At 35.9% G+C, this 27854-nt stretch overlaps 1 protein-coding gene across 6 annotated transcripts in view; it reads left to right on the top strand.

The window, feature by feature from the left end:
* STXBP5 (syntaxin binding protein 5) overlaps positions 1-27854 on the top strand; it is a 126895-nt gene that overhangs the window by 25984 nt on the left and 73057 nt on the right. For all 6 annotated transcript variants that reach the window (XR_010388420.1, XM_064509189.1, XM_064509188.1 and 3 more), the window contains exons 4-8: positions 7763-7844; positions 8791-8891; positions 20278-20412; positions 23007-23070; positions 26960-27043. Coding sequence is in view for 5 of the 6 variants with exons in the window: in XM_064509189.1 (XP_064365259.1) it covers positions 7763-7844; positions 8791-8891; positions 20278-20412; positions 23007-23070; positions 26960-27043 (466 nt within the window). In the remaining variant the exon portion in view is untranslated. The remainder of the gene's footprint in view (positions 1-7762; positions 7845-8790; positions 8892-20277; positions 20413-23006; positions 23071-26959; positions 27044-27854) is intronic.

Genomic DNA, 27854 nt, shown 5'->3' with positions numbered 1-27854 from the left:
GCATTTTCTGATCTTTTGGTGTGTAAATGGTCTTTTACAATTTATCTTCCCTCCACACTCCACCCCTTATTTTCCCTTCTCTCAAGGGAAGGAAAAACCTTTTGGTAGCCTTCCAGGACTGAGATACCAATCTCTTCTTCCTCTGTCAGGTGCCTTGCATTTTCATCCTCATAACTACTAGAAGGAAGCTGGATGTAAATTTCTCATTGCCTGGAAGTATCTTGCTTTACTCTCTAGAGAGGCTTGGTTTTGTTCCCAAATATAATATGTAACATTGACTTTTCTCTTTCCAAGTAACTGGGTCAAACTGTATCTAGATATCAGCTAATTCAGCAAGTGCTATATCTGATGTGCAGGAGTTGCATCCAGTGTATTCCGACTGTCTGTGTCTGACATCTTTCTCTTCCTTCATCGCATTTCTTTAATGTCAGTTTTCTTTTCTTACCTTACCCAGCAGTAAGAGAATGCATTACAACTGTCCAACTTGAATTTCATAAAATGCTGCTACTGGTAATTTGATGTTAATCCTACCTAAAGAACTTAACGTCGTTTTTAAAGTTAATTGTACTCCAGCGTTGAGGTGTAGATGTTAGTGCTGTACTTCTGCTAGCAAAGCAGTAAACTAGACAGCTTCCAAAGAGGATGGTGGCCCTGAAGCCTGTCCGCTCTTTTCAGGGAGAAATGTTGCCTTAGTGAATGTGGTCTGAATTGTGTGGAAGCTTGTCTCATTTTCATCCAGCTGCCTTTTCTTCTGCCTGCTCCAGGCTGCAGCTTTGCTCATTGAAAGCTCTTTGTTTGGGGGAAATCAGCAGGCAGGTGAGAGCAGTGAGGCGGAGGCCAATTGCCCTACTTACTACTGGAGGTAAATTTGGGGGAGCTGGAGCTTGGGCCCTCCAGGAAGGGAGAGGAAAAAAAGCCCCTAGATACAAGCTCAGCTTCTCTTGAATGTTGGAGGAGTGTAGTAATGTTCCTTACTTTTGTCCTTCAGTTTTCTAAGTGCATCCTTTCCCTGGTTTTGGAAGGTAGAAATAAATTTATACTTTAAAAAAGTAAAGAAAATTAAAGCTGTGTCTCAAGGTTGCCTGCCAACAGAAGGTTGATTTTTCAAGTTAGTGAGCAGTTCTCCCTTGTTATACCTTTAGAAGTTACGAAGTTTTCTGTTAGTCATACATCTTTTACATTTTTTTGAAAAGGAAAAGGCCTCTTGTCTTTAATGGAAATCTTTCTATTTCATGGCACTTTTCTGTATTCCACAGTGGGATTCAATTAGTGTTAGTGTGATGGGTTTGGGAGCTACCTAGAAAGAAAAAAAAAATTGGCTTGGAGTTAATTTGATGGTACACTATCAGTAATGTAAGGATCAAATAAAACTCAAAGGGGTTATTAATGGTACCAAAATCAACGAGCAGAGCTCTCTTCCACCCCCTCAGATCAAGGCCATTTTTGTCATTTCCAAACTCAGTGTAATATAAAGAGGGACACGAGAACGTAATCCGGATCAAAAAGCTGGTTGTGAAGCTGTGTGCCTGCGAAACATACGTAGATATGCAATGTGGGTATCCAGTCAGTCATCACTCAGTCTGTGAATTGGGCTGCTAATACTGAAGTTCTGCTAGATGTGTAAATCCAAATAATCCATGGCCTTCTTTCTGAACTGGCCCAACCTCAGATTCATAAAGCAGACCTATACCCTTTAAAATACATTTTTATCACATTCGAATTTCTTCTTTAAGCTGCACAGCGTTTGCACCTCCTTTCCTTCTCCCCAGCTTCCTGCTCAAGCAAGTGGAGCATATCTGTTGCTGATTAGCTGAATTTTCACCTCTTCACCCTTCAGCTTTGGCAGCTGATGATGGTAGAGTAAGGACAGCAAGTGAAAACATACTTTTTTATGGACCAATTTATATTCTGCTTTACCTTTTTTGAGGACTTCTGAAGTCCTACTTAAAATTACAGTAGTGTCCAATAATATAGAAGAATTTGAAAAAATTAACTATAAGAAAAATACCCAATTCTGTTTATCTAGTATGTGAGATTATAAGCAGAGAGAGGTTTATAAACTGATGTTTGGTAAGGACTGTATTTGTCTCTAAAACTTGTTTGAAATTCTGTAGTATGTTTTACTAATTTGTCCAAAATTTGGTCTTTGGATGTAAAGTTTTAAATTATTACTAGTATGTGACTGTGCTTTGATGTTTCACATTATTCATAGCAAGGAAGTGAAGCATTGCTGAGTCTGATAGGCCACCTCCTTGAAAATCACTCCTTTTTATTCTTCTCTTTGAGGAAAAAGATGGGAAGATAACGAGCATCATGCAAAATAGTATAATGATGAACACCTCTTAAAAACCTCAATTTAGTATGTAGTAGCTTATATTCTTCACAGAGGACATAGATGATTTCTTTGCACAGGATTTTGATGAAATTTAAGCGAGTCTTCTAAATTCTCTTCTCTTCCACTACTTAGATCAAGGCGAAAAAAGTGAGAGACAGTGTATTTCAGAGACCACTTCATAAAATAAGAGTGAAGTATTCACAGCATATGAAGTCTGTATATGCAAGAAGTGCTGTAATTCTGGATAAAAGTGTTTTAACACTGTTAGGAATGTATGAATGAACTCTTCCATTTAGAAGAGTTGTCTTACAGCTTAAAATGCAACTGAATAATCAGTAATACTGTTTACATAAATAACAGAAGCCCTGGTTTATTCTTTCCTCCTATTGTCACTTACATGTAAGAAAGTGGATGTGAAATGTTAACAAATATTGTTTTTATACTTTTATACTTTTTATACTTTTGCAGATATAATTGTTGAAACATGAGAAGGAATAAAGACCTGCTTAGCTGAGTAGTACAAACACTGCAGGATGCTCTGCGGGCTTATGAATTTAGAAGGAAACTATAATACTGTAGTTGTTCAGAAACAATAATGTGATACCATATCAGGATTGGCATGAAGTTTAAAACTCTCCCAAAAATGTTCTGTGGATTTTATTTTACCGTGTTTGTTGATAAGACTTGTGCAAAAGGATCAAAGTTTTGTAGACAGTGTTAACTGTGGTGCTTCCTAGCTTCTTGGATAAGCTTCTGCTAAATAGCTGTGTCTCTTGATAGATTGTTCTTTATGAAAGTAAGTATCTATGAGAGATCATGCTTTAGTATGTGCATGTAGTAGTACTGATTTGCTCTAGGTGCAAGTAAGTAAGATTGACAACCAGGTTAAGAAAATTGCATGAATTTGAAGCTTTTTTTGGTGCTGCTTTAGTCCAGTTTAGAGGTATAACCAGGTTTTGTAGTAGTCTAACTTGATGTAAATTAAGTATTTACTTTTTAATCTGTTGTTGGATTGTATCAAGACTTTGGCAATGGTGAGTAATACCAAACTGACTTAATCTTTACATACCTAAAAGAATTGGAAAATCTCACCATCATCAATTGTGTTTTCTATGTTATGACAATCCTTGAGACCACAATCAAGGCGTATGCAAAATAGATGGTGGTTTCACTGCCTAGAATAATAATTCAGTGGCTAATTAAGTAAAGTGGATAATTGTTATATAGCAATGACTATAGTAAAACATGCAAGTGTAATCAAAGAGCCAGATGCTATGGACTAGCATATGTAAGAATATTGTGCAGTAAACTATTGCCCTTAGTATTTTGTACGTGATTCAGATCAGTGGAATGCATCTCTCTACGACTAAGATCTGTTTCTAAGATCTATTGCTTTACATGTTTAAATACTGCAAGGTGTTATACCTACAGTTTTGAAAAGTACCTAGTAATGGATTCAAATAGCTGTTATGGTTTTATATGTCTTGAAAATCTTAAGCTATCATAGCAGTGGCGTATCTGATATAGGAAAATGGTCTATATCTTGTGTTATCCCATCAAAACTTTGTATTGCAATGTGATAACATGAAGATGCACATATTTGGGTGTATAGTTTGAAAGGCAATTATTTTATCAATGTGTCCCATGTTAGTGACTGATCAATGCTGGGAATTGAATTGGTAGCTGCAGTTTTTGAAACTGTGTCCTATGTCAGATAGGTCAACCAGAGGTTAAGAACACCACCAATATTCTTTGGCTCTACCTACAATAAGTTTAATTAAAAAATGGACTGCTTTCCTGAGACTTTCATACATATTTCAGAATTAATACTCATTCTCAAAATGTAACTTTTAAGGGAAGATGTGCACTGAGTTACTCCTTTGCAGAGAATCTATCAATAATAATAATTTTAAAAGGGATTTGTTTGCAAGGATAACTCGAATATTAGAAATTGAAATGCCACAATTTTTCCTGAAAAAAGTGCAAGCTTACCTTTGAGATTTGTCTGGAACAAATATCTGTTCTGTTGGCTCTTCTTATGTATGACTTACACTTCTAGCAGTTATGAAAATGAACAGTAATATGAGTATGTTATCTATTCCTTCTCTCAGCCACGGCTTTTGTCTCTTACGTGATTTTTCATAAAAACGTGTACTGGAAACATTGGAAGGCTAGTAGTATTTGCCAGGGTTAATTTCCTAATGGCATTGGGGAATGCAGAAGAAATAACAGCTTCTCAGCAGCAGCTATGAATAATTCAACCTATTTGTTCATATTTGGAATGGGGGACAAAGTGACAATATTAGGAAGAAATGCTTAGCAGTGAAGGAGGAGAGATTGGTCTTTGATTAAAGCACTGGTCTGAGCAGACTGTTTCCTCTAGAGCAACCCTAGGTCTTATGCAGAGAATTTTTCTTGTCTTCAAAATGAAAATGCTTTGCCCATCTTGTCATCGTTCATTATAATTTTTGCTCGTTTCAGGGACTGCTTTGTTCTAGATGATCACTGCTTAGTACAGTGAGCTCTCTTGCCTTAAGCACACGTACACAAGCAAAGAGGAATTGGACAAACTGCATTCCCTAGAATGGTGTTTATTTGGTGATCTTGAAATGCTTAACGTGTGAAGAGTACTGAAAAGGGCATATATTATTATCTTTCTATAGTCAGTATTTAAGTGATGTACTTTTTCAGCAAACATATCCCACGTAGCCATGGGAGGCTTTACAGTACTTCGGAGAGGAGTGATGCTAGTGAGGAGAATGATACTCGTTTGAGATGAGAAGAATAATTTTAGCAACCAGGTGAAAAAGCCACGTCCTGGTAAAGCTGCGGTAACAGACCTGAGTGGCACTTGCTGCGAGGACTTATTTTTTTGATAACCATGAGCACTATAAAAGAGGCTATACTGTATTTTCAGATATGCATATGAGGCTTTTACTAATTTGTCAAAAAGCAGAAATTTGCACTGAATGTTTAAAGCTTATGTAGACTTACTCCTAATACTGCATATTTATTGATTTCTGGAGGGGTATAACTTCTGGAAATTTCCTGGAAAATTTTAAAGGATTTTTTGTAAAAAGTTCAAGTAATTAAGTAAGTTAAGTAAGTAAGTACGTACGTACTTACTCAAGTAAGCAAATTCAAGAAATTTGTATTGACTAGTTATAATAGTGCTTCTAGAAATATTTGCATCAGAAGTACTTGAAGAAAACATTTGAAGCATAGAATTTGTGAAGGTTGGAGTAATTGGAGGAAACTTTAGGTTTCTCTTTATTTTTTCAGGTCATACTCCTCTTGTTTTGAGGCAAGATTTGTATAAAGTCTCAATTCCAAATAAACTGTGTGTGGAGGGGGTGAGCAAGGATTAAATATTTAATTAAACTGGAAGCTGGTGTTCAGGGGAGAAGTTTGGGAAATATTTTTCACTATATAAAATTGTATTTTGTGTTTAAAAAAAAAGTATTTGTCAGCTAATTGATGAGTTTTAAAGCTCAGTTCCTGTAAACATCTGATCTTTCACATTCAGAAATGCTGTGTGTCCATTTCTGCATGTAAAAAATAATTCAAGTGAATGCAGAAGCATGAGCAAGGCTGAAGCAAATTGACTTTGAAACTTCTGTTGCTGCTTGTGGGGATTTTTTTTTTCTATCTGGTAATTTCTGCAGTCAGTCCATATTTGGTGTAAAAGCCATGCTTTTAGGTTAAATATATTCTGAGTTTGTGTAGGAAGGTATCATTTAGGGAAAACATCCCAAACCTTTCAGCTTGGTTTTTAATTTTTTTTTTGAAGAGTTATCCACTCACAGTGAAATACAGATGACTTCTTTGTACAGGAATCATGTTGATAAGAATAAAAAATACAAGAAAAAAAGCAGGTGAAGCAAGCTGGCTCTTTAAGCCCTCGCATGCCAGAACAAAATGAAATTACTAATTCTGTACAGAGAAGAAAGCTGGTATTATGGTGAGTGCTGGATTATTCAGCATCTGTTTAGTACATCTCTCATCACTTAGCTGAATATTATATGGATTCATTAGTTTAGGAGAGTAAAGCAATTGAAATTTAAAAGTTAAAATAATGTGTATTGAAGCAGACTTCTAAGACTTAGAGTTCACATAGTAGTTCTACTTGCATTTCATCTCACTAGTTTAGAGGTTGAGTAAGAGGTGTGTGTTTGACTTTTAATTTGCACGCCACCTAATAGCCTCTTTAGTCTTTCAACTGAATCTAGTGTGAGTGCTTTTTCTAATTTTTATTTATTTTTTAGAGGGTATTTGTATCCACTTTGGTTTTGGCCAGCAGTTCCTCAGTAAAATAGAAGAGTTGCAGAAAGAACGAGAATTCTACTGTCTTATGACTTTCTGGTACATATTGAGAGAACAAATTGCACATCTTTTTTTCCCTGTTTTGCATGCATCTTTGGAATGGTTTCCCTTCATCCAAAAACTGAGTTGTCTGTTTAAAACAAGAGGTGTTCAGCTCTTTGGCAAACTATACTCCAGAAACCCAGATCATACTATATTGATGAAATACTGACTGTTTTGCATAATTCATTTATACTTCTTGCATTATTACTTTTCTGTCTCCTGTCTTTCCTGTCTCTGGAGAATTTCCTTAATTTCATATCAGAAGAAAAATAGGATAACCAAACTTGAAATACAGAATCTTTAAGACTAATAAATTAATGAAGTATGGAGAGTAGAAAGAATCTGTGGTATTTCCTCTTCTATTTCATATTCGTTATGGGAGTATAGGACTGATTTATGTGTGCGGGGGGGGGGGGGGAATGAGCAAGCTTTTGTTATCTCATAGTTGGTGTGAATCCAGGAAGTCTTAGTACAGAGATCCTGGAAATTTACATTACACGTAATTTGCCACAGACTCCTCCATATTTTGGCTACTGATCTTTTTATCTCTGTCATGGCAGATTTTTTTTAACATGCATTGCATTATTCAGCTCTTTTTATCTGTAATTAGTGTTCAAAAAGAAAAAGGACAGACAGCTCCTTTAGCCTTTCAAATGTTTGATCATTTGTATATTATGTTTATTATTATTATTTACCAATCCTGGTATTTAACATTACTAAAATAATTGCTTCATCGTCCTCCATTCTATGTTCTGATTGAATAAGGATCCTTTAGATAACTATGATAAATTATGTAATTGTTTTATTTTGCATGGGGCTAAATAAGATTGGCCATACATCTTCGTGTTCCTTTGTGATGTTTAGATGTGGTGGGGTTTTTTGGGTTTTTTTTTTTTTTTTTGGGTGCTCATTTAGATCTATATGTTTAAATGTTTAAATATTTGAGTATGGTAGCCAGAAGCAGAATGTTAACCTATTTAAGCCTAGTATTAATAATACTGCTAGTGTTTTTCTTTTCCTGCAATACGTATAACAATTGTTCCTTAATGGTACCAAACTCAGCTTTGGTCGGCCAGGAGTTGAATGCTACTGCCAACATGACAGTGGAGCTGCAGTAATCCAGCTTCAGTTCCTGATTAATGAGGTTAGTAAAACAGCGAGTGTATGTATTCCGTAATTCAGAGAAGATATACAATCTGTTTTCCTCAATTTCTCGATAAAGGAGCATCAGAATACAGATAACAGAAGTGACTCTTACCATGAGTGGCAAACAGTAACAACAATTATAAGCAGGTTAACTTTTTTTAATCATACAAAATACTTGAGTTACTGTGGGGAATAGCTTTGTCTGTAGAGTATTCTGTTGCTATAAGCAAGAACCTTTTCTTCTAGGAATATTTATTCATGTCTTTAAACATTGCAAGTTATCCCTGGAAGCACTAAGTCATTAGTACTACCAATAGTGCTAACAATTTCAGTGGGTAGTTAATTTTATTTTCATAGAGTTACTCTTTTAAACATCAGCTCAATGGAGGCAGGAGGCACGTTTCTACTGGGCAGTAGAATATAGCGCAAAGATCCCTAATCTGATACCTCAGTAATTTCAAGCATGTTTTTCTGGAGATGTGTCAGCTCAATGATGTGTCATCACTGAATCTGGTGGTAATGCTGTTCTTGAGCTAGTCAGGGCTGGGTTTGTAGAGGGACTTGTAGCTCCGATTTGATGGGGATGTTGAACCTCGCTAACTGTGTCAGTATGTAGGTATTAGCAGTTGAGTTCACTGCTTGTTTTCACTACAAATGTGTGCATGAGGGAAATGATATGCACACATGGTAACAAGCTTCCCTTCTTCTCCCCATCTTTTCCCCCTCACCCCTCAGTATAGCACTGAACAAATGTGACAGAGCTGATTGACGTGATCAGATCAGGTATCTTAGCGCTACTACTTCCAACTTGTCTGTCAACATCATAGCACAGACGCATGCTTATAAAAGTGTCTTCGTATTGTTGGTATATATGTAATATATTTCTGTTATATGTAATCTTAGGGCTATGAAAATAAATTCAGTAAAAACTTTATTTTTAATAGGGAGCTCTTGTGAGTGCCTTGGCTGATGATACCTTACACCTATGGAACTTACGTCAGAAGAGACCCGCTATACTTCATTCACTAAAGTTTAACCGAGAACGGTAGGAATTGAATTATTATTGTTTTGTCCATTACTGTGGCACTGCGTGCAAATATAAAATCATATTTACTAATGCATTCCAATAAATAACTTGTGAAGTAAATGAAACTGGATTTACATTGGGTTTGAGTTGGAGACTGATAGGGTTCCAGATTGCTTGAGAGTAGACACACCAATGACCTAAACTTAATGACTTTACTATTACATTGAGTGTTGTTGCTTCACTGAACATCAACATTCCTACTTCTTTTAAATGGAGGAAAAGAATATTTCTATTTTATGTCTCTATAGAAATTTTGGAACAAAGAAAAGTATTTGTATGCACCTACAAGACAACAGGAAAACGAGTACTATTAATCTGTTTGAATTTGAAAACTTGGAGAGACTGTACATGTTGGAGAGCAGAATTAGAACTTAGAGTGATCTCAAGTTGTAAATGTGGCTGAGGGAAGAATGAAATTCACTGGAGAAAAGTATAAACAAGAATAATTAGCTGCACATGTAGGGGGCTTTTTTGCATCCTATATTCTGCAGAAGAGGCTTTGAATATAGATGCTTACTGGGATATATTTGTGACAGTTTTTCACAAGTTCTTGGGAAGTAGTCCTTCTCCTACCAGAACGGGTAAGGTCTCAACTAGCATGCTATGTTTAGTTCGGAGCAACATGCTTCAAAACGTGAGGTGGACTACTTGGAGAGTTCAGAGAAGACTAGGAAGAAGAGAGAATAGCCTGTGATCTGTACCTCCACTGACTAGGGCAGGAGGTAATGGGCTTTAAGTAATAGGCAGCAAAAGAGATGTAAAACCTCCAAAATACAATGTTGCAGAGGTATGGAGTGCTAGAAGAGACTGTCTGGTAGCTTATGTAATAATCTTGTGGTTTTAAAAAACAGGTTAAAAAAAATTTGTCACAATGACCTAGATCCAGTTTATTGATTTGGGGGGGGGTGGGGGTGGGGAGCAGAGGACTAAGTGATCTCTAAGTCTCTTCTGGAGCTGTTTCCATGATCACTATGCATAAACTTTTATGCCCAAAACAGGAAGCTCTGTTTACAGAGCAAAATTTTCAGCCTAGAGAAAGTTCCTTTATACGGTATAAAAGAAGAGCTAAAGAGTGAAGACTGAAATTCAGAACATCTAGTTTAAGGAGGATTGTCCAACTATGGGAGATAAACAGTGGTGTATCCAAACCTAATTTTACCCCCTTCCCCCTCTTTCTTAGGTGATGGGGCTCTTTCCTGTGGCACCTAGTTGAGTGCTGATGTAAAATGTTGATTTGCAGCCTGAAACCACTCGTGAATATAGGCTTGTAACTATCTCCTTAAACATGGGTGATTGACTGCCTCCTGCTACACTTTAAAATGGATGCCTAAGCAGGTGGTTCTGATTGTGTGCGAATCTGTTGAAGTTGGATAAAAGCATGAGATGTGTGGATATCTTTGTTTAAACAGAGGAAATTTTAGACCGTAGTTTTCCTGTAAATGTGGTGTTCTCACTAGCAAAGCCAGTGGCATGGAGTTGAACTGTGTGGGGTCTTACCAGCAAGACAGGAGGTAGGAAAGGAGTCTAGGTCACTCGTGTCACTTTAAGTGGTCATAGTAGTTCAGAAATTTTGGACAGAGTTCAGATTTTTCAGGAAAAGCGCTGTGCCTTGCTAAAATGTGTAGTGAGAACACTGATTATCAAGAACCGTGAAGGCAGAGTTTCTGTGCTATTTTTGGTGATGTATGCCATAGGTATCATTTATATAGACAAGGTTTATACTTGCAGTAATGAGTTATTTTTTAATCTTAAAGTAGCCATTATAATAGCTCCTAGAAGTAGTCAGGATACTTTAGAGCCCAGAATCATACCCTGTGGTAGCCATTTATTAAATCATGCTGGGTAACTGGTATCTGTGCTTTTGAATAGTGTGTTTTCTTTTGATTAATTCATAAAATAGTCAAGTGTGTAATCTAACTGCTGGGGAATTGTTCTGATTTAGCACTTCAGAGAATTGTACAAAATCACTGGCGAATGATTCTAAATTGGTGATTTTAATAACTAAGAGCTCTTACTGCTTTAATTGTTCCTAATAGGTTTGAAGTAGATGGGTTTTGCTTGGGTCAGGCTTATGTTGTGTTTTAACTACTAAGTTTATCAAGAACAGTATTAATGAATAAAACTGGGTTTCTCAATTCACAAGTGCCAAGTTGTTAGATACCTAATTAATAAAGTCTTTTAAATAATTTTTGCTGTGGGATTAAGATTTGCTCATAAATATAACTAACTTCTCTAACATGAATTATTAAAATATTAAATACTAAAATTGAGCCTTGTAGGAATCTGTTCTCTAATGATACTTTAATTTGCAAGCTTGTGCTTTGAAAGCAACTTCAGTATCTTGGAAATTAGTTTTGGTAAAAGTATAAATAGATTAACAAACTGGAAAAAATGTCCTTGGAGGGAAAACAAAGCCAAATATTATTGCACGACTGTAGAACTTCAGTTATATCAGTATTTGCTCCAGGACTCTGTAGATGCTAAGATTTAAAATTATATACCTGATTGGGAGCACCTGGAAATAAGTGCATGGATATTGCAGAAACAGTATTTGTGTCCTGTTTAATAACAGTTGGGCTTAACATGTGGGCCAATTATTCTCCAGTTTTTGTTTTCCTATCTCAGTTTCATGTGTAAGAATTAGACCTGAGCAATAAAAAGTTGTTTGCGGCATACAACGCTAACTGAAATAATTCATGTTACCCAAAGAAAAGGATTTAATTTAAAAACTGCTCTTGAACCATTAAAAAAAAATTTATGTGTGTGTTGGGGGGGAGTGGGGGTTTGCTCATCAATGAATTCTGTATTCTCATGGCACAACTCTTTACCAGCTCTGGCTAATTCCCTGATTTTAGCCATCTGCAAGAGTGACTACTCATTGTTTAACAGAATGCAATTTCCAGAATTGATATTTGTTTTACCTGTTGGTAATCTATTTTGGCTAGCTGTCTTTCAGGCTTGTTTTGAACTTGTCTCAAATAAGGAATCAAAAATGGATATAGCTTTTTTTTTTTTTTTTTTTTTTTTTTAATGTGTGTGTCATGTGTTTAAGCCTTTTGGATACTCACTTCAAAATTGAGTTTAAGTATTAAATTACCTGTTAATTAATTCAGAGTGTAGTCTCTGTAATATATGACTGGAAAGTGTTGATAACTCTTGCTTTTCTACTCCTGAATTTTAAAGGTGGGAAGTAGTGAGAAAGATGCTTGCTTTTTCTTTTAAAATAATTTTATATATGTGTTATCCATTGCAGACTTTGTTCACAGTATTGGAAAATGTCTTGATTAAATAATTTACAGCTTTTTGGATTTGGGTAAAACGTATTTCTTTAAAAGTAAATGTCAAGAGTCTTTGAAGAGGCTACTTTCTGTTGAATCTAGAGTATCAATAAACTGTAAATAAAAATCTGGCAATTTAATAGATTCATAGGTGTGGACTGCCTTTTGTACCAGTGATTGTTAGTAATTTGAAATGAGTCTTTTGAACTGGTGGTTGATGAAGTTTTTGATATATAACAAATCTGTTAGTTTAAATCACTGGCAGATGTCAGAAGTACAGTACGAAGCAAGCTAGTTTTGCAAGTTTTCTAGCCTTTTGTTCCTGTAGCATTTGTGTGGGTTTTGCAGCTGCTCCATGTTCTAGTTACCAGTGAAAGTTAAAAGGTATTAAACCAATGTAATGCTAAGCTTGGCCACTGCTCCCTGACTGTGGGAAGGAAGAAGAGGAGCAGTGTGCAGGGGCCAGGAAAGAGTGCAGGATGATGCTTGGGGAGCTGCTCATTATGACTTACAATGCAGATTGAAGTGTGTAATGATACTTCTTTGCAGAATACACCATTAAATGTGTGGACTTATATGCTATTCTAGGATTTGTGCATCTCTGAGAGATTTCTTTACTAAATGACAGTCTAGTTTCTTTGTCATCTACATAAATATTCCTATACATAACAAAGTTATTGTGTTTTAACATGTAGTGCAAACCTCATGGAATTTATTTAAACTTAGTAACAAACGCTAATGTTAGGCTAGATTAACTCTGAAATAAGTATAGTTAACACTTATTAAAGTAAGTATTGAAAGCATGTTTTAAGATAGATAACTTACCTGGCTTTATTGCTCTTGCCACGCAAGAATTAGTGAATTTCATGCTGTTCTAAGATGTGAAATGTCTAACACCCATCACTAATGGGGCAGGTACCCACAGAACCAAACATTTCAGAGGATGAAATTACAACCTAACTTAATATAAAAAAAGGGAGGGGGGAATAAGAATGACAAATTTAATAGTTTACTTTGCTACAAAGCAGAAGAAAACAGAGAGAAATTCTGTGTTTTGAAGATAAAAGATATTGAAAGTGTAGATAAATACATGTGAGGAACTTTTAAAAACCTTACCTTTATATATGGATGAAAAATATTTAGTAATCAGAGACTTGCTATCCTTCCTGAGCTGCCTGGGATTCCCTGATTTGATGTTGAAAGAGGTGGAGGTTGGTTACTTACTTTGTGGCTCAGCATAAAGATAAGGACCAGAACCATAGCATAAAAACAGAGCTGGGTGGTCAGTGTCCAAGTGCTTTGTGCATCGATCATTGGGTGCACTGATAGCAATTTAATTTTTAATGTGTCAGCTTGTGTGCTGTAGCATATAACTCGTTTTCCTCAACCTAAAACCACACAGTTCAGAGTTACAGAATTATTCTTCAAGTATTGCTGGTTTCATATCATGCTAATAAACTGCAACTTCAGCTTTGTATTTAAAACACAAAGTCTGTCTACAGTGAGTGTGGAAAAAATCACACTTGCATTTACTTTTATTATAAACAAGATTTTTAAATTTTATTATGACAGTACCTCACCTCATTAAATACTGTAACTTTATATCCCAGGTCATGCATTAGCAGACAAAGGAGAGAGGATATTTCCTTCCTTTCCCCTTACTGCATTTATAAACCGACCAATTCTGCCACTTTGTGGATAGCAGAAGGACATACAGGGGGTTTTTTTGTCTATGAGAGCAGGTGATTGATAAATAAGGCATTATTTTTTCCCTTCTGTGTGACACAGTTAAACTAATACCACTATTTTACTTGCAGCCTTTATCTGGGGTGTGGGTTTTTTTCTGCCATATGTGTTTTCGAATAGTATAGATTAGTGGCAGAAAGATTACAGATACATATCAAACTTCTGGGAAGTTAACATTTGAGGTCTTGGTAGAGTCAATAATATACCAAGTAGATGTTTAGTATATGACACACAACTAAGTTTTGAACATTTTTTTTTAACTGATTTTCTTTTTTAAGATCAAAAGGAAACCTGATCATCTGGTTTGCCTACCCTCATGCTGTTATCTAAAACCTTTTAGTTATTGGACTTGAAAACGTTACTTGTTGATGATCCACAATGTGTATTTAGAAAGCTTCATCTTGATTCAAGAAGTTAGTGAGAGAAAAGGAACTGCTTGTTTTGTTTGGGTTTCTTTTTAAGTATCTGGATTTGCTGTATCAGCAAAGATCAGATTCCTTTGGAAAATACTTTCTTGAGGGCAGCACATGTATTTGGGTTGCCACGTGTCAGTGCAGCTGACAAGACTCATTGCCTCTCAGTTCCCTTCTACTGCCCTTGGCACTGACACAGAGCTGATGTGCCTAGTTTTGTTACTCTGAGATTTCCAGTTTCAAAGAAACAACTTTCAGAAACTGTCTCCATTGCCCAATTACCTTTTTTCCCTGTTCATTCAGTGGTGTGAGACACACAATGGCCAACTGCCACTTTCCCAGGCAGACTTCAACCTCTAGTCTTTAAACCCTGTCTGTCTGATGATGGCATCAGCGATGGGCATAATTAATTCTTCCCTGTCTGTAGGAAAGCTGTCTCAGACATGTGGCCATTGTTTAAGTTCTCATGCATGACTTCCAAGGCCAAACATATTCAGCCTGAACTGCATATGTTAGAGCAAGCTACCTGGGTGTCTTCTCGTGCCAAAGGTGGTGGTTACTCCTGGAATCACATCAGGTGCACTAGCATGAGTTCATGAACATATAGGTTAGTAGATTTCACTGGTGGAAAGAGATCCTCAAATCCTTAGGATATGGGGTGTGTATTCCTTCAATATTGTAAAAATTGTCTTGGTCTTCAGAATCAATCACCCAAAAACTTTGTGTGAAGCAGTCTTTTGCCAGCATTATGAACAGTGAAGCAGTCGTTTTCTGTTTGTGTGTAAAAACACGGAGATCTCTTCTGAGTGGAGTCCAACTGGAGTTGAAAAGCCATCACTAAAAAGGAGAAGTGAAACGTGGCTCGATAAAGGAGAGAATATATAAGCCGAGAACTAGATTAGCAGCATTCTATATAATAAAAATACACATACCTGCAGCAACTTGGAAACTCTTTAGAATTGAGCTTCTTCTGGAAAGATGTCTAAATAGCCCTAATATCACATCGGTATATGGTGGTGGTGTCCTGTTTTATTTCTGTTCTCATCTCTTACTTCCCTAGAGCTCCCATCTTGATGTCACTAGTGAACACCTGAAATTATTTCTGTAGTCCTTTGCAGATACTGAATGTAGGTTCTCTGAAGGCAGCTGTCCAAGTGAACATACTTGGAGAAGCATCATTTGGAGTATTAGTATGGGAAATGCATGGGAGTGAAGTACCTGGTCCAGTTTGTATTACTGTATTGCCTTACAAAAAAATGTTTAAAACTTTTCAGTTTCCAAAGTTTACATGGCGTCTGTCTCATATATGGAAGGTTGAAGAGATTTAGAAGTACGCAGAAGACAGTTCCAGTTGTTTAACGTTTTTGCTTTAGAAGACAGTAATTTTGTGTATACATATAAATGATATGAACACGTAGTAGAATCACAGTGATTACAGACCTATAATGATAGTCTGAGGTTCTAGCAGTAATTTTGGTGACTTCTTAAAAATAAAACCTGTTATCAGTGTTTGTCATTCATCAAAAAATTTGTCACTGTCCTTTGCTAAAGCAGTGGAAACTTTGTATTTCCGTCAAACAGCCTACTACTTCCACTTACATACCAATTTAATAAGTTGGATTCTTTGAGATTTCCATAATTAAATTCCTCTTAGGAATAATATCACTTGCTATATAATTACTATTTTGATATGGTGTGAAATGATAACAATAAAGATTTTTCTTAACTAATTTTTACAGGTTATCAGAAGAGGCATATGGTTTGCAGTTAAGAAAGGAAATCCTTTCAGTATGTTTACATGCTAGTTCTTAAAGACTCTCCTGTCACTGCTAATACTTTCCCATAAGCAGTAGCACAAATTACATTTTAAGTACAGTAAGAAAAAAATATTTTTGTGAGGGTTGGGATTCTTCTTTTGTCAACGTTCTCCACTGCTAGTGTATTACTGAGTTTTCTGTATAAAATTTTGCACAAATGTGTTTCACAGACAACTTTTTCTTCACTTTGGCTTTGTGAATATGCATGGAGTGAGGAAGTATATTTGTGCATATGGAAAAATTCAGATACATTAGAATTTAGAACTACCATAGCTGTTTGGGGTTTCATAACAGTATCTCATTTTAGCAGCAACACTAGCATATATTAAAATCTTGCTGTAGAATTCAGATTTAAAAAAAACCAAACATCTCCTTAAAAGATCACTTTCTTCTATAAAGAGATTTTTTTTTCTTTGACCAGTGATGGGAAAGTATAATATTTGGAATAAAATACTGTGCACGATGGTTATATTTTGCTAAAAGTTCCATCAGCTTCACAGAATGTACTATACTTAATGAGGTAACTTAAATTTCCTGGCAGACATAGGAGATAACATGGTGAATTTGTTGTGCCATGACAGAGCTGGCTACAAAAGCTTTTCTGTGACCACTTTTTTTTTTTTTCCCCCTGTACAGATGCCTCGGTGCTAGTATTTTTGGTCAGAATGGTCTGATACAGGAAAGAGTGTATGGTGCTCTTTTGACTGCCTGATAGATTTGTATCAGGCAGCTGGGATTTGTATGCAAGTAAGTCTTGCAAAGAAATTTTATTTGGATTCAGTATATCTTTAGTCTATGCAGCCTCTCCCCCATCCCCCCTCTCTTACTGTATCTGGACCCCCTTTGGGGTAGGGAGAAGAGTGCTTGACTTACGGAAATGGGCAGAGCATTATACAGCAATTTCTACTTCTGTTGATACTACATATGTTGTGGAGAGATTCTATTCTAATCTTGTGGTGGTAGAAAGATAGGTGTCTGAAGGAAAATCTACGTTTTTCAGAAAAATGTCTGCTGTCCTTGACGAAGTGTTAAACAGGAATGGTGGTTGCCTAACCACTGAGAAGAGAATGACCCCGAGACTTGTGTCTCCTTTGTAGCTTTTGTTTCCTTCTGCCAAAACAAGTCTGAATCCCTTTTGATCCCCAGCCCCATTCTAAATGCAGCAAGATAGTTCATTAGGCCACTGATGTAGCTTGTGTGTTGACATGCTGTTATCATTTTACTGTATGTTGAGATGCTTATATCTTCATTGAATTTCAATTACTAATGGGGCTATATATATATATATTTTCCAACATGGTTTAAAATTCACATAATGTTTAAAGTGAAGCCTTACTATATTGGAGAGAGAAGCTCAGTGCATGGCCTTCAGTGTTGAAAATGTCCTGTAAATTGAGTGCTAAAATAAATGAAGTATCTGAAAAGAATTACTTTAAGATAGACAAAACTGTAATTGAATTTCTGAAAAGTGGAAGGCATACCTTCTTTGTTTATCAACAAGGAAAAAAGAAATAAAGTATTAAATGAAGCTACATTTGTGAATAGAGTAACACTTACCACATTCAAGGTGAAACAGTGATTCTTTTGACGTGGCAGGATCGGTATGATGAGCTTCTTTGGCATTTAACTGGTCGTCAATGATTCTGTTAACCATTAAAGCTGTAAAAGAATATTTTTAGGTTATATGGTATTTATCCAACGCTTTTTGTGATGGTAAGAGACTGGTAAAAGTACACTTTGAAGGATAAGGTCAAGAACTCTCCTTTGTGTGTATTTATATGTTTTATATGTGTGTGTTTACATGACAATTCCGAAATCCTTTCAATCTCTGGTTTTGAGATTTTTGTAAACATTCTGTAAAGCTACTTGCTCAACTGTAATTCACTCTTTTGGTATGGAATATTTCACTGCATGCGAACTGTTGACAAAACTCATCTCACTTGCACAGAGCAGGCAGTAAATTGAGTAAAGCTGCAAAGTTCAGAACTATTCAAGAAGGGCGTCAAGAGTACTGAGGGGTCAGGCGCACTCTTTTCCTGTAAGGCTTGCCCTTTTGCTATGGCTCTCGAAGTTGCAGCCCCTATTTATATTTTTTTCCCCCCTTCAGATGATAGGAAGTAGATTCTGTTTTTCATGACGAGAGAGTATTGGACAAACACAGGTGACAGTATTAACTCACAGGTCAATACAAATGGACCCATGGCCCTGCTCCTGAGTGCAGTCTCTGGCTCCTACGCTGTGCTCTTGGATCCGCTGGACCTGCTGGCACGAAGGGAAGCTGTGGCTTTGCAGAGCATGGAGGCTTTGTGTTTCGCCTCCTGCCATACACCACACTACTTCCCTGGTTATAGGGGGACAGCTTTTTTCATGGGCAGTAAGGTTTTGGGGGTCTACGTAATGAGAGTATGTAGCGATGCGTGATTTAACTTCTGATAAAATCAGCTTTATATTCTTTCAAGAACACTGGTGATACTCAAATCAGTTTCACCTGCAGTGTGTACAGATTCCTGGATATACTAAAAATGTAATAACCTCTACAACTTCACTGTGCTAGAGGAGCATTTTAAATCTTGTGTATCGTTTTTCTTTTCTTTAAGATAGCAATGAAAAATGTTAGTACAGCCTTTCGGCTTAAATATTCAAGCACAGGAAATCAAGAAAATTAGAAAATGCAGAAATTAAAGATCGGCTTGATCAAACAGCACTCCCTAACTAGAAAAAAATCAGTGATATAAACAGTAAAAATGGTGTACTTGTGATCCAGTTAGTAATACTATTGAAGCCTTAACTTTGAAACCTGTAATACAATTTAACTTCAGCCATTAGCAATTTTTTTTGCACTGTTGCTGTTAGTCGTTGCTTTCTTGCTGAAGCTAAATGATACAGCATCTAGTACTAAGGGTCTAAGCTGTTTGGGTTCTTTGCATAAATAATTATTAACAGGCTTGTGAAGTGATGCATGGATTTGGCAAGAAGAGAGTCCAACAGGGAGAAAATAAAGAGAAGCAGAAATCTGTAAAGCTAAGGATTAGAGGTGACAGAAGAAATTTCCATTGAGTAATTATTTTACCTTATCATGGAAACATTTGTGAAAGCGTGAGTTTGGTCCAGGTAGTTTGTCTCATTTTGTTTTACATACTGTATCTTGTCAGAATAAATGGTTTAGAATTTCCAGTTTGTAGAAAGTTTCTAGGATTTAACTTTAAAGATAGTATTTCTGTTCTACAGGAAGCTCAAATATTTTTAGAAGCTGCAATTTCTACAGGGAGATCAATACCTTAGCCATTTTGAAGATAAAGTAAATAGTAATGAGGATTGAAGAAGCTGGTCAGATATACCAAATTTTCAAATACTATTGTTTGCACTGGATCTACGGTCACAGAACAGTTCTCTGCTGGTACAGACAGCTGTTAGCTTTTGTTTTTTATTCAGATGTTCTCTTTAGCAACAGAAGAGAGAAACAGAAGGCAGGAAATTAAAACACGATTTAAGTAAAATAACATCCCAAAATTTAAACTACTTTTTCACTAGCTTTTATAATTACTTTGGCCTTAGGATTGTTTTTAGGTTCGCTCTTTGGGGATACTTTGGGTTACATGTGAACTTGCATTTCTCATGCTTTAAGTTCTGCCTCCATCTCCTCAATGGAAAACCACTAAAACAGCAGAAGGTTGCTTCTAAAAATCCTTTGTTCTTTAAAATTTGAAATTAGCAATTCATTTCAAAGTGAGATTTATAATTTATAGCATAGAAGTAGTGAATTTTAAGTTTAAAATGGCAGTAACCTTAAGAAAAACATTCGATGTGGTAGTTTTCTAAGGTGACTGTGATTTTTTTTTTCTTTAGAATTACCTAATAGTTTTAGAATGTGTGTTCTGTTTCTTATTTAATCCAAGTTTTACATTGACTGTGAACCTTTCACAGCAAAGCTAGCAAAACCAGTGCATGATAAAAGTAAATGGCTGTATTTCTTCCCATTTGCACGGTGCCTTTCTTCCAATTTTTTGGCAGCATTAGAGATTTGAAGAACTATAGATTTTATAAAAGGGTTTTTTGTTTTGTTTTGTTTTTTTGTGGCACTCTCTTGCAGGATAACGTTTTGTCATCTGCCTTTCCAAAGCAAATGGCTGTATGTGGGCACCGAAAGAGGAAACATTCACATTGTCAATGTGGAATCATTCACTCTCTCAGGCTATGTCATCATGTGGAATAAAGCCATTGAACTGTGAGTTTAATCAAGTTCTGTCTATTGAGGGGAGAGAACAGCAATGTCCCAGATGTTATTAGTATCAACTGCAGAAATGTCTTTATTGCCTAGTGTGGCCTCCCTATTAGATGTTAAAGTGTGGCATGTGGCTGGTATTTAGGGGGGGTATGTCACTTTTATAATTGGGGATTAAAGTCTGGATGGAGGTGATTAGTTTAAGGACAGCATCATTTTATTTTGTTGTCAGTCTTTCTTATTTGACTAAAGGCTGCTATGCCCAGAACTCTATATAACATCAGCATGTTTTCTAGAATACTCAGCTTCAGTAATCCTTATCAGATAACTTCCAGAGTATAAAGATGTGTTGCGACAGGACTAATATATGCTAAGTATAAAATGACTGATTGTAAATGTACATTTAAATGAGCCTGTTCTGAGAACAAAGTATTTTTTTACAGCTACTGTCATTTCACCTCCTTTTTTAATACTGGAATTGTCTATGAGAATGTAGCAGTTTGTGGGTGAAAATATCTACTTGTATGCTGCTATTCATATGTGGTTAAAGAGATATTAAAACTAATGTTTTGTTCCCAGAATGTTGTATCTGTCTTTGACACATACATGAAATTCATCATTTGCCAGCGACTCTTAAAACAAATGTGGGTTGTCTTCAATAGTCCACCTCCTTCAATAGCAAGAAGACCACATAACTCAGTACTGTTTTAATAATGTCCATACTTGGGCACTACATGAGTAAAATTAGAAACTGTTCAATTACTGAAAACTATTGAATCTTAGATGTCTAGAAGTGAGCTATCCCCTTCATTACACACAAAATGAAGGCGGAGTTCTGATTTGTTTAAAGCATTAAAAATAAACATTGCTTAGCCTCTTGGGTTTTGTTAGCTATTCTGGTTTGACAAACTGTATTTTCGGTGTCCCTTCCCTTGCCCTCCTCCCTCCCCAACTGCTTTCAAAATAGCTCAAGTCTTGAAAGATAAAAGGCTCACTAATAGCTGAAGGAGTCAAAGATGACTTCTTGCAAGACTTGCTTCTTCCAGCATAAAAATAAGATTTTATCTAACTGTGCCAACTTTGTAGTAACACTCATTTAAGTGTAGATAAAGTTAATGATAACTTTTTTTGCATTTAAAATAAGCAGTTAATATGTCTTTCCTTTTTGTCAAAAGAAATGGAATTCAAATGCTTACAAAATAAGTAGAAGGCATTTACTGACTTGAAGATACAAGTACAAGAGTGACTCCCCACTGAAATGTCATTAACTCTTAAAATAGCTTACATGGAGTTTATAACTGCAGATTTTGTATGTCCAGCGTGTGAGCAAAGGATTACATCCATTTTCTTTGATTGGAAATGCCAAATTCTCGCAGTTGTATTTTGGTTCTGGGGGAAAAGGATTAGTCTTGTGCAGATCTGAAGAGGTCTTTCCTTTTACCCCACAAATTTAGAAACAAAATATACCAGTCCTCCCAATATTTGCTTGTGCAGGGAAGATTCTTGACTACAGCTCTGGGTTGTGTATATTAAATGTTTTTTAAGATGTATGACTGTGAAAATACGGTAAGCTGACAGTATGTATATAATCAAGATTTCAGTAACCCGCACAAAATTTGAGATAAGAAAGAGGAACCAGAAGCTTGGAGGTTGCTGTCATGAAAAGCAACTCCGTAGTAAATTTGCTCTCCTATATTAATTGTATCCAATGTGTCCATAGACTCTGCTGTTGAATGACAGAATTTCATTTATAGATAACTACTGAATCACGCACCAGAAAACCTATTGATTCGTGTGTAATCTTTTGTAAAATATTAACAGCTTGCTTTCTATGTCTTCTCTTAGTAAGTGTTCCCACTTTTTGTCTTTGCATAAAAACTTAGCAAAGGTAATTATAGCTCATAGGAAAAATATACCGAATATGGGCAGTGATGCTCAGGGAAGGTCATGATAATTTCTCCAAAAAACGCATGGTATTTGCAGAATAACGTAAAGGATTGGGTTCCATCCAAACTCCCTCCCTTCATTTTCCTCATCTGAAAATTAATGATTTAGAGAGCATACCGTATCCTCTTGCCCGCAAATGTGCATGTGGGAGAGGAAAGGAAACAGAATATAGCTTTCCAGTTACTACGCAATTAAAACTGGCAAGGATTTATGAAAATAGTATAGGGGCTTTGTCCCACCTGTGATTTAGCAACTATTGTATTTGGAATTAGTAATACATTAATAAAATATCTTGTATGTATACAGAACTGTAAGAAGCTGGAAGTTGTATTGCAGCTGTTTGAAGGAAACAGTATTTTTTTAAAACAAATGTTATATGAAACTTCATTAAAAGAATAGTATTTTGTTTTTCATGAAACTTTAAAATGCTCTTTATTTAGATTAATCAGTGTATTTAAGTAGTCTGTAATTATATTTTTCCAAAAAGTTGACTGCTTCATTGTTTGTCTGTATTTCTTGATGTTTCAACATGAAAGTACAGGAATTTAATTTTTGTACTACTTGCAATCATTTCATGAGGTATGAATTTTTTGTAATACAGTTTTGGGCAGGGGAAAACTTTTCTTTTAATGAAAATGTTTCCTGTTTAGGTCATCAAAATCTCACCCAGGACCTATTGTCCATATTAGTGACAATCCAATGGATGAAGGAAAGGTAGGATATATTTAAAGACTAGTAAATACATTATTTTTCAAGTAAGACTCTATTTTTAAAAATGTTTGTAAATTCTACTGCTTCTTAAGGAGGGATTGAGTAAATGAGGATGATGTTGGAAGCATGAAGGAAGGATGGATCAAGATTTGGTATCGAAAAACACGAAGCAAGGGACAGACATGACTATAGGGACACATTGTAGTAAGATAAGCTAGGATAAGTTGAATGCATCTTCTAATCAGCAACATTTGAAAACAGAGGTGAAAGTGCTTAACTGCAAAAATCCTTCAAAACAGAAGCAGGGAGCCTAAAGTATCATGGTAAACATTAAGATGTTATTGACCAAAAAACAAACATAATCTGAGTATGGAAATAGTTGCATGGAAAGCAAATTTCATAATGCTCTTGGGCTGTTACCATTTAACAACTCTTAAATGCTTTGTGGTCACTGAAGTGTATTTATGTAGAATGCTGTGTACTTTCTCTTTTGTTTAGCTAATTCAAGGCAGCAATTTTGAAGGGATTCAAGGTCTAGCTGACGTAACATTATTTAGCAGGCAGCATCTAGCAGTTGTAATAAATCACTTCAAATCTAATTGGCCTGCAGTACCAATGGATACTTCAGAAAATCCCCTTGACTCAAACATGTTATAAAGAACTATGTATTAAACTTGTCTTCTCCTTCTTGTGAAATAACATTAACGTGATCTTTTGTCTTGACAAAACATTTCTCATAGCACACATTCTTGCAAGACACATGTTTTCATGTACTGTGACACAGCAACCACAAAGAAGAACTTGAGCTGTGGAATCAATGGCCATAAGTACCTACTGTATTACTACCGTAAATCTGTAGAGATTACCCTTTGCTTTGGGAGACCTGTTACAAGGCTCTTGCAAAAGCAATGTGGAATGCATAACTTTAAGTTCACAATGAAGATTTGGTGAATTAAAAGACAAAAGCAAGGAGCTAAATTAAAACAGTAGTATGTCTTCTGTGGGTGAAGCAGTTACTGTAGTACTAAATTGTACATTTTCACAGAGAAGGGACCTTCTGCTAGGCAGGATAATTCGGTGCTTTTTCTCAACTGACTGGACAATGCCTTCTGCCACTTGATTTCTTCCTTTACGCTGGGAGAAGACAGTTGTGTTAGAGATTAATGGATTCCAGGAAATTCTCAGAAGTCTGCACTAAGAAAAGAAATGCTTGCATTTGTGCTGGACTAGCATCTTATCAGTGTTTTCTAAGTGCCTTATTCCACAGAAGGTTGCATGTTATAGAATCATTTATGCATGGTTAAGTGTGTAGAGTAACACTGTTTACTATGATTCTGCTGTAATTCATTCCCTGCTTCAGTCATGGTTGCAGGACTCGTCTTCAGGTATCAGACCTCTTCTACAAGTCTTAGGGTGGTATTGTATGACTCACCCTTTTGAAAGATCTTCCACTTCTTTAGCTTGTGTGCTTCTTATAGTTGTTTAGAAAATCTGATTTCCTGCAGCTTTTATCCAGGTCCTGTGGTCCATACTGAAGAATAACCATGAAGGGTTTTCCTTAATCTAAGCAATAGGAATAAAGCCTAACATGAAAGAGGGGATTTAAAACAATAGTCTATATACATCTCTTTTCTAAAACTGTGTAGACCCCTGACAAAAGCATGATCATAATTTAGCCAGATATACCAGAGAGACCTGGATGTCACCCTAAACAGGTTTTCATTAATGATTCCCTTCTGGTGTAATCAGGTATAAGTGATTGAACAGATTACACTGACAAAGGAAACATTTGGCACTTAAGTCAGTCAGTTTTAATATTGTATGTTTGTCAGTCTTTGGCATTCTCAGAAATACTCCTAGAATGTTTTCAACACCCAAATGTGAAGGATCTTCTAGGAGAAGGACAGTAATTTTGTTTTCACTGCCCTATATGCAGGAAAAATGTAATTTTTTTGCTTACTTTTCTTTTATTTTGACACATTGGCATTTTAAGTCGTGAGTAAAAGTGAAAAGTTCAGGGAGTGGTAGTAATGTCTCAGCAGTAGCTTGAATGTTTTAATAGCATACTAGCTATAAGCTTGTAATGTAGACTCCTGAGGATTCTGTCTAAAAAGAAGAATTTAATGAGTAGGTCTTCTGCATTTGGATCAAGCCCATTGAATTAACTGCATGACTGTAATGGTTTTCTTTGTAGAGTTAGGTTTGAATCATGTTCCAGAATCGTAAGCCCTAGAATGAATATAGGGAAGCTATTGTAACTTCAGAAAACGCAAATGATCTATTCATTCTGGTGTATTCCACACACCCTCCTCTCACTGTCATTGTCAATTAAAGTTCAAAGCTTCTTGTTTTTATCAATCATGGTATTCCTCAGTGTTGTAGAATTGGACCTTACATTCCTCTCCTTTCTCACAAGAAAAATATTGCTAAAAATAAAAGCTGTACAGTTGCTAGAACCTCCTCTGTACTACATTTTTAAAACTTGCCCAAACACTAGACTGCTATGTATTGTGATTTTTCTAATGTTTAAAATCAAAATAGGAAAATAATAAAGTATGTGTCTTAAGGTAAGGAAGATATTTTAAAAAGATAATATGCCTGACAGTGTAGTGGGGGAAAAAATACCTGGTATTCACTTGTTTACTTTCTGGTTTACATTTTCACTAGATCAAACGTTTAATGCTTTAGAATATTCTAGTGCTGTAGAGCACTGAAATATAGCAAATATTTTATATTTAAGCTTCTAGGAGAACCTCTGTTATTTTTCAAATTAGAATTAACTGGAGACCTTGAAAATGTTAACATGCTGAAAAGGCTGTCAGGGCAAAACTTCCAGGGACAGCAGCAGACCAAAGTAATGTAGATCTCTACCCCTGACTACACAGGCATGTATGCAAAGGCAGTGTCTTAACTGGTAAACTGAAGGTCACTCCCTCAGGTCACCTCTGTTTGCTCTCAAGAAATAGGTTGTATCAAGAGCAAGCAAATCCCAGCAGCCAAATGCCCCCTTTTTGTATGTCCATGCTGAGAGAAAGAAGTGGGACTACAGGCCCTAGGAGCCTCTACTACTGTGAAAGGTGAAACTTCATTGCCCTCTTCTACTATGTAACAAGTACCAAGACTGTTACTGCTGCCATATGTTGAACTCATTCTCCTATCTAAAGTGGCACATAAGGAAAAGAAAACAACTTAGATCCTCAACAATATGTTAATTCAGATCTTTGTTCCCTGCAGAAATGGTTTAGAATTTTGCTTCTAAGGAAAAGATGATGTTGAAAATTATTTCTCTCTAGCTTTCCTTTTAGCAGATAACGCGTTCACCTTAGCCTTCTGTTAGGCAGTTTTTTCGATTGTTATTAACATATGAATAAAGTTCACAGTAAGTAGTTTCCTTATAGACAATAAGCTGTAACATAGAACCTCAGGAAGGATGGTGTGTTCTTCCAGCAATCTTAGCAGAACAAATGCCAATGAGCAAAAACATAGGTTTGTAGTAGTAGTGTCATCCTCATGTCATGTCATACTCCCTCACCCCCCTTTTCACCCAGAAAGGAATATCTTTAGGAAAGAATTTAATGTCGGCCATTATGAGACTCAAAGGGACAAGGACTCTTCTGAAGATACAATGTTAAAAAATATTTTGCATTTATTAGCTTCAATTGTGTTAGCATTGTATTAGCTGGAACCTTAGGAGAAAGACAAAGCAAGTAAAAAGTAAATCATCTAATAGTGAGAAGCTGTGAAAACCTCCACAATTTCTGTCTTCACACAACTTCCAGTTATTTCATCTAATATTATGCTGTATCTCCATGAAGCAAGAACTATAGGTATTGTAAACAACGTTCTTTTGCTTTTCTGTATAAAGACTTAATATTTATGCTTATTATTGCAGCTTCTGATTGGCTTTGAATCTGGAACAGTGGTATTATGGGATCTGAAATCAAAGAAGGCAGATTACAGATACACACATGATGAGGTAATAAGAGCTTTTTCTGTCAGTGTTCCTTTTGCAGTAGCATCCTTTTTGATAGTTCTTCCTTTTGTGAGTGAACTGTTTTTTCAAATGCTTTCTTTAAATGACTAGTAGTATGCAGTCTTCCCCTATACTGACTAGCATTTTCGCAAATGTATCTGTATTACTTACTATTCTAAAGATTTTTGTTTATTTCTTCTTCTACTTCTGTCACCAGTGGATCAATAAATAGGTCTTTTTGAAATTGCAAGTATTCAAAGCTTTCTCTAAATGTAAAAGAGCACTAGGGTTTGAGTAATAGATACTGCAGACTGAGTAAGTGTTTATTAAGTTGAAATTTGTTGCAATAAATGATGGCATGGATTGGATTTCTCTAAAAATTTGTATGGAGGAAATTTTTTTCAGCTTTTTGTTCATTATGGAGTAGTGTGACTCTTGCACATATGTTAAGAACTGAAGGCTTCACTTGAAACAAGATGGTGTAGCAATCTGTGTAATTTTGGAAGCTTTCAGATATTCTGAAATAAGATTCAAGAGAAACCACTAAATTGTCTCACTAGGATGTGTTTCTATAAATAAACCTTTCCTTTGTGGGTTAAAAACAAGGTTTGAGTTAAATAAAGCTGAGAGAAGTTTAAATTTAACAACGGTTGAATGGTATTTATTCCTTAAAACTTGATTTTGAGAAAATACAGATTGGTAGAAAGACTGAAATTAAAAAAAATCATTCAGCATAATGTGCATGTTGATATGTTATTTAGTTATGACATAAAATCAATGATTTTATAGCTTAATTGATTGTAAAATATCTACA

Source organism: Dromaius novaehollandiae, chromosome 3 (assembly GCF_036370855.1).
Source record: "Dromaius novaehollandiae isolate bDroNov1 chromosome 3, bDroNov1.hap1, whole genome shotgun sequence".
Taxonomy (NCBI): domain Eukaryota; kingdom Metazoa; phylum Chordata; class Aves; order Casuariiformes; family Dromaiidae; genus Dromaius; species Dromaius novaehollandiae.
Note: the sequence above shows the minus strand (reverse complement) of the source record. Positions and strands in the feature narration are given on the sequence as shown.